General features: G+C 42.8%; 1 protein-coding gene across 4 annotated transcripts in view; it reads left to right on the top strand.

Moving 5' to 3' along the window:
• Positions 1 to 13,145, top strand: part of celsr2 (cadherin, EGF LAG seven-pass G-type receptor 2) — a 76,581-nt gene that overhangs the window by 23,632 nt on the left and 39,804 nt on the right. For all 4 annotated transcript variants that reach the window (XM_071375358.1, XM_071375366.1, XM_071375375.1 and 1 more), the window contains exon 2: positions 7,841 to 8,545. In XM_071375358.1, coding sequence (XP_071231459.1) covers positions 7,841 to 8,545 — 705 coding nt within the window. The remainder of the gene's footprint in view (positions 1 to 7,840; positions 8,546 to 13,145) is intronic.

Below are 13,145 nucleotides of genomic sequence, written 5' to 3' on the forward strand. Positions count from 1 at the left end.
GTGTGATCCCAAGGTCACACACAGTCTGGTTTGTTGTCAAGATAATTGTGTGTACAAAGAAATTTCAGACTTCGTTGTTTAATGGTTGGTCAGCACTTGGTATTACACGAAGCGTCAGAAATGAGGGTTACACAAATTGCCTCTGAAATGATGATCTGTGCAAGAGTTCACACGGCGCGCCCCTTATTCAAACTGTACAATAACAAGTTCCATCGGGGAATTTTGATGTTCCTACGTTGATATAAACAAACTAGCAGCCGTAACAGAAATGCAATAGTTTATAGAACAGCTTGGCGATTGCGATTTTAGAGGGTGCGAAGATATCTGTAGCCTTTTTTCTCTCAGAGCAGATTACTAATTTATGACCTTGCTCTCTATTGAACTTGGAAATGGGACCGTGGCTTTGATGTAGTCAGTTGGCACTGAACGTGCTGCACATACTCTATCTGCTGGTGTTGAAATAACCAAGATTCTGGGCTGTGGCTCTGCTCAACCTCATTACCCACTAACCCTGAGGTACCTTCTGCTCTGCCATGGCACTCGTCTCTACTGGAACAAACATCTGCTGCTTGACACAGCCCCACTCTGCCCTAGATCAGCACATGCAATGTAATGCCTGGCTTACACTCGCACATTCCTACTGTATGTAATGACAGCAGTGTGATGAATAACTGCTTTGAGACCAGGTTAAAAGGTGCTATTAATATAAGATTTATAGCAATGATGATTAATGGTACTGATGTGGTTGTATTTTATGCTAAGTGTATGACCTCTACAGGAGCTGGAGACTAACAACAGTTGCTGTCTTGTCTCCATCTTTGGAGTGTCATATAATGTACATGTACGTAAACATTTATCCCAATGTGTGTTTTTTTTTTAAAGAAACAGATAGGGCGGAGGGATGGACGCGCTATAGGGGACATCTCTGTCCTCAGTGTTGTGGTGACTGCCCACATGATCCTGATCCACTGTGACTCGGCTGGCATTTTTTGGGCACCGGTGACGTAGAGCACTGTGCTCGAATTAGGCCGGGCACACTCCTTCAAGAGCTTCTCTGTTATCTCACACTCTCGTCCTCTCTGTCTCCATCTCTCTTTCTCAGTCTCTACCTCTCCTCTTGTCCCCATCTCTCCCTTTTTTCTCCAGTTTTCTCTGGTATTTATCTCAAGCTCTCCCTCTCTCTGCTTCTGCCCCTTACTGTACTTCAATTTCACCCAGGAAACTTAAACTGTCAACATTTGTAGCTACGTTGAGCGTCAACTCAATCAAATTCCACAAATCATTTCAATTCTTTGCACATTTTCAATATACTTTTTTTGAATTGTCATGCGAGCCAGGCTTGTTTGGTGACTGCCTACTTGCTGCCTAACAGGCTGGCACCCAGGCTAGGCTCAACTGACCCAAACTGTAATTTTATCATGGTGTTGGCTACAGATGGTGGAAGTCATCCAATCCTTTATAGCCTTTTCATTGTGTTGAGGTGACATTTCTTTAGTAATGCACCAAAGGGAGCTGAATCTGTGCCATTAAACATTTACCAGATGGTTGGAAACAGGATTCTATTAATATTTTAGACAATGAAAGTTGTCTATCTGCCTCCCAAAGTCCCCAGCCTGAGAACGTTCTCTGCTGTATGTGTAAGCCCACACACACTGTAAGTTTACAGTAGCAAGCACGTCAACAGTAGACAATAATGACTAGAGATTTTGATTTGGGACTGGATGTTTTCTGCGGAGCAGTCTCTTTTTATAGATGACATATTCCAGTGAACAGAAGTTAAAACAGATGTACAGTGCACTCAAAGTATTGGGACAGTGAACAATTTTAGTTTTTGACTCTGTACTCCAGCACTCTGTTGTGCCCAATATAAATTAATATTAAATAATGTATTGTGTCATTTTGGAGTCACTTTTTATTGAAAATAAGAATAGAATATGTTTCTAAACACTTCTACATGAATGTGGATGCTACCATGATTACAGATAATCCTGAATGAATTATAAGTAATGATGAGTGAGTAAATTGGACACACAAATATCATACCCCCAAGACATGCTAACCTCTCACAATAACAGTGGAGGTTAGCATTTTTGGGCGTGTATGGCCTACAGCTCCCATAAAGTGGAGAGGTCCTCTATTGTCCCACCCTCAGGCTATCAGATTAAGAGCTTTTCCCAGGGTTGATATAGGTCAGGGTGTGTGTTAACTATCACATAAAGTCATGTGTATGTCATGTATAATAGTTTGGGATCCGAACTGAATAGGGACAGTATTAGAAAAGGATTTCACACTCTGACATAATCAAATGATAAATGGGATCTAGATTTACAGCAACATTATCGGAATAGCTTGATCCCTGAAGAGTTCACTGTACTGTATTTAGAGTCTGGCGGACTGTGTTACCAATGACGCTTTGTCTTAATCTTGTCATATATATATATACACACACACACAGTGGTGGCCTGGCGCTCATACAGGCTCAGTGTGTGTTTAATCTCTCCCTGGCGCCACTTCTCTGCTGAGAGCATTCCTGGCACACAGAGGCCATGGGGGGGTCAGCCATAGGGCTGGCAGGGCTGTCACACTCCAGAGCTGGCACCTTGTCCCTTCACCATCCCTTCTGTCCCCCCCCCCCACCCCCTTTTCCCAGCAACAACCTCCACTCCTAAAGCAGAGCTTCCTTCTCTACAGAGGCACCCTTTTTTGAAGGACGGTCTGGTTTCTATTAAAGAGCAGATTCTCCTCGCATACTGTTTCCAAGTCTCTTTGTCTGTCATGGACCTCTGCCCAAGCCTTCATCCAAGAATGCCACATGGCAGAGAACATAATTAAGGGAATGTCTGCTCTCCTGATACGTAGCCGAAACTTTAAGCTTCTCAATTCCATGTGTTTTGTTTTCCTATTTTCTGGCTCTTGCTCCATTTGGGGATCAGTGGCTACATGACTGCCTGTGATGATGGGCAAAGAAAAAAGGAATCCTAAAATGCCAGGCTTGAAAATAAGTGATACGCTATTATCTTGCTTTATATTATCGTGGTGAATTCTGAAGTAGTATTTATAGGCAACTAGGCTTACAGTTGAAGTCGAAAGTTTACATACACTTAGGTTGTAGTCATTAAAACTCGTTTTTCAACCACTCCACAAATTCCTTGTTAACAAATTATAATTTGGGCAAGTCGGTTCAGACATCTACTTTGTGCATGACACAAGTAATTTTTCCAACAATTCTTTACAGACAGATTATTTCACTTATAATTCACTATCACAATTCCAGTGGGTCAGACGTTTACATACACTAAGTTGACTGTGCCTTTAAACAGCTTGGAAAATTCCAGAAAATTATGTCATGGCTTTAGAAGCTTCTGATAGGCTAATTGACATAATTTGAGTCAATTGGAGGTGTACCTGTGGATGTATTTCAAGGCCTACCTTCAAACTCAGTGCCTCTTTGCTTGACATGATGAGAAAATCAAAAGAAATAAGCCAAGACCTCAGAAAAAAATGTGTAGACCTCCACAAGTCTGGTTCATCCTTGGGAGCAATTTCCAAAAGCCTGAAGGTACCACGTTCATCTGTACAAACAATAGTACGCACGTATAAACACCATGGGACCACGCAGCCGCCATACCGCTCAGGAAGGAGACGCGTTCTGTCTCCTAGAGATGAACGTACTTTGGTGTGAAAAGTGTTAATCAATCCCAGAACAACAGCAAAGGACCTTGTGAAGATGCTGGAGGAAACGGGTACAAAAGTATCTATATCCACATTAAAACGAGTCCTATATCGACATAACCTGAAAGGCCGCTCAGCAAGGAAGAAGCCACTGCTCCAAAATCGCCATAAAAAAGCCAGACTATGGTTTGCAACTGCACATGGGGACAAAGATCGTACTTTTTGGAAAAATTTCCTCTGGTCTGATGACACAAAAATAGAACTGTTTGGCCATAATGACCATCGTTATGTTTGGAGGAATATTGGGGAGGCTTGCAAGCCAAAGAACACCATCCCAACCGTGAATCACGGGGGTGGCAGCATCATGTTGTGGGGGTGCTTTGCTGCAGGAGGGACTGGTGCACTTCACAAAATAGATGGCATCATGAGGTAGGAAAATTATATATATTGAAGCAACATCTCAAGACATCAGTCAGGAAGTTAAAGCTTGGTCGCAAATGGGTCTTCCAAATGGACAATGACCCCAAGCATACTTCCAAAGTTGTGGCAAAATGGCTTAAGGACAACAAAGTCAAGGTATTGGAGTGGCCATCACAAAGCCCTGACCGCAATCCTATAGAAGATTTGTGGGCAGAACTGAAGAAGCGTGTGCGAGCAAGGAGGCCTACAAAGCTGACTCAGTTACACCAGCTCTGTCAGGAGGAATGGGCCAAAATTCACGCAACTTATTGTGGGAAGCTTGTGGAAGGCTACTGGAAACGTTTGACCCAAGTTAAACAATGTAAAGGCAATGCTACCAAATACTAATTGAGTGTATGTAAACTTCTGACCAACTGGGAATGTGATGAAAGAATTAAAAGCTGAAATATATCATTCTCGCTACTGTTTTTCTGACATTTCACATTCTTAAAATAAAGTGGAGATCCTAACTGACCTAAGACAGGGAATTTTTACTAGGATTAAATGTCAGGAATTGTGAAAAACTGAGTTTATATGTATTTGGCTGAGGTGTATGTAAACTTCCGACTTCAACTGTATATACTTAAATAGGCTAATTATGTGACGTAATTAAAATATTACATTCTTTTTCAATTATGCAACTTATCAAAGCTGCTGAAGGTCTTCTGACTAACATGTAACATGATTCGGCATGCAAATGTCAACAAAGATTAAAAAGCGAAAGCAAGATGTGAATTGCCACGTTTAAGGATGAGTTTGCTGAATTGTGATGAGCTCAGTGCTGTCATGATAAAGATGGCACTGGTGCCACTCGTCACTACGTTGACTTGAAGGATAGGATGTGGTATAAGCTTTCTCAGACAAGTTTTTTACTGGGCAGTTACCATTTCATGATTGATACAAGGCGTGCCAATGTACACAGCTAAGCCTGTGTGGAAAAGGCACCGAGGCACTACTTTCATCTCCCCAGATTAAATGTTAAATTGAATCTCCTTGCCACGGCTTTGCCCCTCTTTCCCAAGCATCTGACTGTTTTCCATTTTTAATGTCCCTCTGACACGTTCTCCTCACCAATTTGTTTCTGTGTGTATACCTTTCTGTGTGCACAGACAACACAGTGTGTCTGAGAGAGAAGTGCCCCTTCCCAGTCCTCCCTCCAGCTCTGTTCACTCTGCTCAGTGCGGGAGTGGCTTGACTGGCAGCAGAAGGATTAAAGCAGTGTCAGACATGCTGCTCAGTCTTCCTTTCTCTCTGCTCCTCGCTTCTCTACTCTCTTCCCACTTTCTCTCTCATTTTGGCGCTGGGTGTTTAAACATGCCCTGTGCCAGCCTGGGATCCGGTAGCTGCCACAGTGTTGCTGCCTGTTTGTGTAGTTGGTTGGGTTCTCTCCTCCACCAAAGCTCAGCTGAGGGGTTCTGTTCTGTTCTCTGGCCCACATCCAGAGCCCCCAGACAAAGAGACTATTGATTACAGTGGAAAGGGAAGAGGCTGGGGCTTGTTTTCACGACAGGTTTGATTTGATTAGGTGTGTTTTATGTTTGCCCTTCAGGCAACAGACTAGCAAAAACTGCTACAAATAAACCCTCTCTCTCTCTGGTGACCTTAAACACACAACGCTGTAGATAAAATGTATAACAGAGTCAAGAATAGGATTGGTTTCAGATCTTTTTTGGACAATTTTATCTATTGATTTTCACAGAGATCCAGACAGACGGAGACAGGAGACGGGATGATACTGTAACAGAAAACATCAATAACACCAGTAATACGTTGTATAAATGTATTACCTACAAATCCTTACAAATGCCTCAACCACAGAGTCTATTTGAGATGGTGAGAGGAGATGGTTGGATGATGTTGGAGAGGGCCGTGATTGTCTAACTTATGATTCCTGAACTGGGATCATGTTGACTTGTCAGGAGCAGAGGCATGTATTCACAGATGCCAAGGAAGCCAGGTTTCCCCCAAAAATGGACCAAGAGAAAAACATTTCATTCATCTCTCTGTGTTTCATAAATGTCCTTCAATTCGCAAGAGGCTGAATGTATCTCACCGGAGAAAGCATCCGAGCGAATGAGACAGCCCCGCTTTTGTCTCTGTGTGTAGCCCATCTATCTGATGCTGTCTGATCACAAAAAGTATGACATTGTTGCTGCTCGTAGCATTGAATGCAAGGGAAGACAGCGATCATTTGGCTTCTCTTGATAATTTAAAAAATAAAATAATAGCCCATCAACGTTGAGCTAAACTGAGTAAGCTCAGCTGTGAAGGGTCCTGGCGTGCCAAAAAAAAGGGAAGCCCGTTTTGGATTTGGCTTCACACCAATTACATCAGAAGCCAAATGTCATTGACAGAAAACTTTAATTGTTGCATCTTGTGTTGTCCTCCGGTGGCTAGCTATCTAAAATCGTCCCTTTCCTAAGTTAGCCATGGATGGAGATAGGGATTTGTACTTGTGGTGTCGAGGCATATGAACTAACAGGTTATAGAACAAACAACGCAATTATCATAACACCGGTTGTAATATGGCATTTCTTTCCTTGGCTTCCCCGGTGATTGTATCCACGTACCGCTACTATCAGGGAGTTCTGAACAACAGAATACATTATGTATTTCTGCTCTTTAAATACATTTGCAGCCTGAAGGCATCTATTTTTAATGGAGACCTAGGTTATGCCCATGTCTTTTTTCAATGCTAGCGCTGATGTTGTGTAAGTTCTCTTGATGAGAGGATCCTTTAAAATGGATGGGACTTCTCTGCTTGTGAGCGACATGGCTTACTTGTTACTCCACTTTTTGTTTCTTGTTATTTCTGATGAGTCTGTCCGGGTTTTTTTCCCTTCATTATTTCGCTCACTGTGCAGTCCTCAAGATTATATTTTCTTTAAGAAGTTTTCCTCTGTATTGTCAATGTGGTTTACAGTAACTGGAATGAGTTCTGCAAATCAGCTTACTAAAGGAATCACTCAATAGGGTTTGAAGTATATAAGGTATTGGATAATTGTGGGCTGAGATGTATTTTGTAATGCAAGGCCGTGGGAAGGAATTGATAGGATGGCGTTTCAAACAACAGTAGTAAAGGCTAGAGAAGGATGAGCTGTCCTTGTATGTGAAGGGGAAAGGACATTTCAGATGTGTATAGCTCATTATACAGACAACTGAATAGCCTTATCTTATTAACCCTTTGGATGCAGGGAGATGGATATCTGTGTTGTGAATACATGCAAAAAAGGTCCAAACTGAGTAAAAAAATTGTTTATTATACATTTTGGCGATGGAAAAATGCTTTCAGTATAAACCAGATAGGTGTATTAGCTCTTCTATGTACTTTCCTTTTTTTTATATATAATATAATCTTTGAGAAGTAACATTGACCAAAATAAAAGCTAAACAGTTCGGGAGAATTGAAAAATTGTGATTTTGTCAAAATGTTTGAGCATAAGAACATTGCATTAGCCATGGCAAAATGTGTAGAATTGCAGGAAACAATCTTGAAAACTGCTAAATTCTCTCCGCTGGCAAGATGGGGGCCTCTAAAAATGTCTTACCCGGATTGAACCCAGTCGCATTGATTGCCAAGCCTCCTGCCACTCCCACCATCTAAGCCTCTTATATATCCAGAAAAAAACCTCAGTACTGTTTGTGATATAAATCCAGGTTCTGTATTATTAATACTGTGCTTCTCCTCCTCCTCTTTCTCTCCTGTCAGATGGGATCCACTCTGTGTCGGCCCAGTGTCTGCTCCAGGTCACCATCATCACAGACGAGATGCTCTCCAACAGCATCACACTGCGATTGGCCAACACCTCCCAGGAGCACTTCCTGTCCCTGCTATTGGCCCAGTTCCTGGAGGGCGTGGCCCGCGTGCTGTCAGCTGACCGTGAGGACGTGGTGGTGTTCAACATCCAGGACGACACGGACGTCAGCGCCCGCATCCTCAACGTCAGCCTGTCTGTTGCCGTGCCCTCGCACAGGGAGGACCCGCGGGGGGGAGGAGGGGGGCGCGACAGGATTGGCAGAGGGGCAGCAGGGGCCAGTGGCGGGGCAGAGTTCTTTGGGTCTGAGGAGCTTCAAGAGAGGCTGTACCTGAACCGCAGCCTGCTGGCCCACATCTCCTCCCAGCAGGTGCTGCCCTTCGATGACAACATCTGCCTGCGAGAGCCCTGTGAGAACTACATGAAGTGTGTGTCTGTGTTGAAGTTCGACAGCCTGGCACCCTTTGTGGCGTCCGACACCATCCTGTTCCGGCCCATCCACCCCATCGCCGGGCTGCGCTGCCGCTGCCCCACGGGCTTCACAGGAGACTACTGTGAGACAGAAATCGACCTGTGCTACTCCAAACCCTGCGGAGCCCACGGCCTGTGTCGCAGCAGAGAGGGAGGCTACACCTGCGAGTGCCTCAATGACTATACTGGTGAGTGACCTCTCTCTTGATTTGATGTTTCATAACAGATGAAGAAATTTCACTTCGTAGATATAAACTGTCCTTAAATACATCTAAAACTAAAAGCATTGTATTTGGTTCAAAACATTCTCTAAGACCTAAACCTCAATTAGAGTTGTACATAAATGGTGTGACCATTGAGAAAGTTGAGCAAGCTGAACTCCTAGGTATAACATTGGATGGTCAATTATCATGGTCAAGTCATATTGACAAAGTTGTTGTGAAGATGGGGTCCGTTTCTTATGAAACATAAAAATCAACTGTACTAGTTGTTCAGGCCTGGTCTTGTCCCATCTTGATTACTGTCTAGTAATATGGTCAAGTGCAGCAAAGAAAAACCTAGCAAAGCTGCAGCTGGTTCAATACAGAGCAGCACGCCTTGTCCTTAACTGCACATACAGAACTAACATCAACAGCATGCATGCCAGTCTTCCCTGGTTGAGGGTTGACGAGAGAGTAAATGCTTCTCGTCTAGTTTTTATGAGAAATATTACTGTGACAAATTACAGATGGTCTGCATAATCAAATAACATTCAGCTCAGACACATTACATACCCCACAACACATGCCACCAGGGGTCCAAAACGAATTCCCAGCAACTCAGTTTTATACAGAGCCATGATCGCATGGAACCCCCTTCCATCTCTAATTACTCAAGCAAACAGCAAAATGACCTTTTAAAAACAGATTCAATGACAACTCATGGAATGGCGGGGACTGTGAGGGGAAACACACAAGTGCACTGTAACACACAATTTTTTTTGTTGTGTTTGTATAATTTTTTTGTTATTGTTGTATTTTGAATTTGTGTAACTGTCCTTGTGTAGCAGTGATTTTAGTACTTGCCATGGTTTTTGTTGACCCCAGGAAGAGTAGCTGTTGCTTTTGCAAAAGCTAATGCGGATTCAAATAAATAAATGAACAAACGTACAATTCACATACATTCAACATTTTTCAAGTGGTTTTCTATGTGCATCTCCTGTATTTATAGTGAATAGCCTCATTCCGGTCATAGACACAACAATGACAATATGCAACGACATCATTCTTGCCACGTGGTCATAAAGTAAATTTTCGTATCTAATGTCCCATGGGAAATTCTATGGATGTATACATCATCATTCATTCATGTCATCCTACCCTCTGGTCTATATATTGACCCTGACATGTTACAGCCTGGCTAAAGCCCTATACAGTGATGAAACCCATTCAGCTGGACAGGCAGTGTGATGACTAGTTCATTTAATAATCCCTAGACCAATTAGGTGGGAATGCGATAAACATGCGCCAGCCGGTTAACTGTTCATACTTCCTACCCTTCCCCACTGTTGGAGAGAATGAAAAGTGCAGTCTGTGTGTGAGTAAAAACCCTACATCTCAATCCAGCAGGGATCAATGAAAGATTATGAACTGGTATAAAGGAAGTATGTGTCGGAGGAAGTCTGGATCAACGACACGTTCTGTTTTTGTTGAGCTAACATCAGGGTCTTACAATATGAGTGCTTTGAAGACAGGCCAGGTCCATGGTGCACCAGAGTGTGGTATTGTCACAGATTGAAGAAGGAACAAGATGTCTCACAGGATATATAAATCTGAAGCAAATATGGTGGGAGAAGATGGAGCAAGATGAAACTTGGCTGACATTCTGCAAATTTTCAGTATCGATGTTAAACATTCAATCTCAATACAGTTTTCTGTTATCAAAACTAGAATCTGCTATGAACAGGGTGCACTAAGATTTGTAGACTTGACCAAAGTTTCAAAAAATTGCGTTGTTCCGAGTGCAGGGGCGAATTGAGTTACTGCGCACTTCACAGATAAGGCGTTCCCTAATGAAAATATGCAAAAACACGGCAATAGGATCTCGCTAGGTCGTCCTTGGCTCTGCCCACCACCTTGCTTTTTCTGCCCATTATGCTTAATTTGCTCCCATTGGAAAAGATGCCAACGATATATCTTGGGTTAGTTACTGGTATCTTTGGTATTGCCTTCCTGGGGCCTCTTTTGGCCTGAGGTCCTGTAGAGCTTGTAGCATTACAGGGATGAGTGTGTCTGAGAGGGGGAAAACAATAGTAATTTGGCCGGTCAGCAGCAGAGTATCTCTGGGAGGAATAATGGAAGGAAGTGCTGAATTATGTATGGCTACAGATGGAGAGGGAGAAAGAGAGTGCGTCTTCCTGTCTTAATTAACAATGCCCCCTGGTAAAAATACCTGGAATTGAAAAGTGTAACAAAGAATACGCTGTAGAGATGGTGGGCTGTGAGGATTGGTGCAAAGGAAGAACTTTTAAAATGTTACATTTTTTTAAGATACTGAGGTACTCTGATGTTAAGCAATTACTATCTCAGCCCCAATCTCAAATGGGTTTGCTTTTAGTCTTTTTCCACTTAAAGCAGATTTAGGAAGGAAAGATGTGCACACTGCTCCAAATATTATGCATTTCAGGAAAATATCAAAGATGATCTGGTTTCTCTCTGCTGAAGGTGAGAGAAGTAGACAAACTAAGAGTGGATGGGGAGAATGAGAAGGGAATGGAAATATGCTAATATGAGTGATTACCAGAGTTTTTGCCCTCTGCTTTATCAAAGGGTTATGGAGTTGCATGAGTTAATTTGATTTCACCCAAGCCCTGCTCTCTCCCTATGTGACATATACTATGTTCTTTGAAGTTCACCGCTTTTCTAGTTGGATAAAAGCATGAAATGTGGTTGGATTCTCGCTCCTTTCTAGAAAGATGGATTCAGTTTTTAAAGGGTTGATCTTACATGTACATAATTGTTGTCACTTTTACTAGACCAGTGGGTTATCTCCATTTAATAAACAGTGTATACAGTTTAAAACCATACCCTCTTGTGTGGTTCAAATCTTGGCAAGACCAGACCTTGTTTAACCTTCTTTTTACAAATCACTATGATAATATTGACTGTCAAGCAATGCGTTTTTGTAGATCTGTGTTTCTGGTTCAGGTTAGCTAGCTAGGTAGAGGGTGTTTTTAGTTTTGTTTGGCTTCGTATCCACCACCACATTTTGAAATGCAATGATTTCTATATATTATCATCTCTAGATATGATACCCTCAATTAACCCTGCAGTCTCCACTCCAATTTATTTCACAGATAGAATGCCCCTTTCAGGATCTGCTGCCAATATTTTAGGATATCATATTGGCTTTGGAATTCCCTCCAGGTCTATGCAGCTAATTAAATGGGCCAACAGCACTGATTACAATGGTGTCAATTATAGTGGTAGTCTCTTATGGTCTCTTCAGTGGATTAGACACTTAAGGGTATCTTCTATATTATGCTAAATCAATGTATTTATTTTTTATTTAACCTTTATTTAACTAGGCAAGTCAGTTAAGAACATTCTTATTTACAATAACGGCCAAACCCTAACCCGGATGACGCTGGGCCAATTGTGCGCCGCCCTATGGGACTCCCAATCACGGCCGGTTGTGATACAGCCTGGAATCGAACCAGGATATGTAGTGACGCCTCTAGCACTGAGATACAGTGCCTTAGACCGCTGCGCCACTCGGGAGCCCAATGTAAAAAGTGTTTCTGCCACTTCCATTGGACACATTCCGATTGTGTGGGAGAACATAATATGTTGTTCTAATAGTGAGTGGGTGTCACTCAGAGGTTCGGGTTGAGGACCACTCTTTTACATGGTCCATACTGCTGTGGGTGTGTGAGAGCTGAACTGTGGAGGATGATGGTGTGTGTGAGCCATGTCAACTCAGCAGAGTGATCCTCATCAATCTCACTTAGATCAGAGTCTGTACCGCGTTGAGCAGGCTAGCTCATTTCAACTTCATCTACTGGGCGTGCCTACCTGCTGCGTAATCAGAGTAGTAATATGATCGAGACATGCAGTTATGCCTGTGTTAGGGTGATTCATAAATCATCAACTTTTGCCTTGCTCTAATATTTCCTCAAACAAAGCCTCTGAGAGAACAGTCAACCTCTCCTCTCCAGATCTATCCAAGACTGGGCTGGGTTGATGGGGTTGTCCTGGATGCAATCTACAGCTCCTGTTGTTCAACATGACTGACTGTTGGATTTGAAACTCCCGCTGTGCTGAAAGCCACTGTGTATGGGTGTGGGGGGTCAATTGGCTGCTCTATGAGTGTGTGTGTGTGTGTGTGTGTGTGGGTTCTGAATTGCCTACTCCATGTGGGTGGGTAGGTAATTGCTGTGTGTGTGCTCGCGTATGTATGTGTCTGTGTTCCCGTGCTTGTGTGTGGTGTGGAACTGCTGGGGCCCGTGGGCGTTGCCAGATGGCAGTATGATGGAAAGCGAGAAAAAATAACAGAGCAGAGCAGCCATCAATTTCACTCATATTGGGAAGGACTGAGCGAATGATTAAGCCTGGCTGACTCAGTCTGGTACAGGACAAATGGACTGAGAATACTCACATACAACAACCTACTTTTAGCTCTTACCTTTAACATGTTTTATACACCATCTCCTCAGCTCCAATCTCACTACAGTATACTGCGCTGTAGCATATTTCTACACACACTCTGCCCCATATATGAAAGGAGGCCCCAGTACAACACGGTTGTTGC

Source organism: Salvelinus alpinus, chromosome 2 (assembly GCF_045679555.1).
Source record: "Salvelinus alpinus chromosome 2, SLU_Salpinus.1, whole genome shotgun sequence".
NCBI classification, from domain to species: Eukaryota; Metazoa; Chordata; class Actinopteri; order Salmoniformes; family Salmonidae; genus Salvelinus; species Salvelinus alpinus.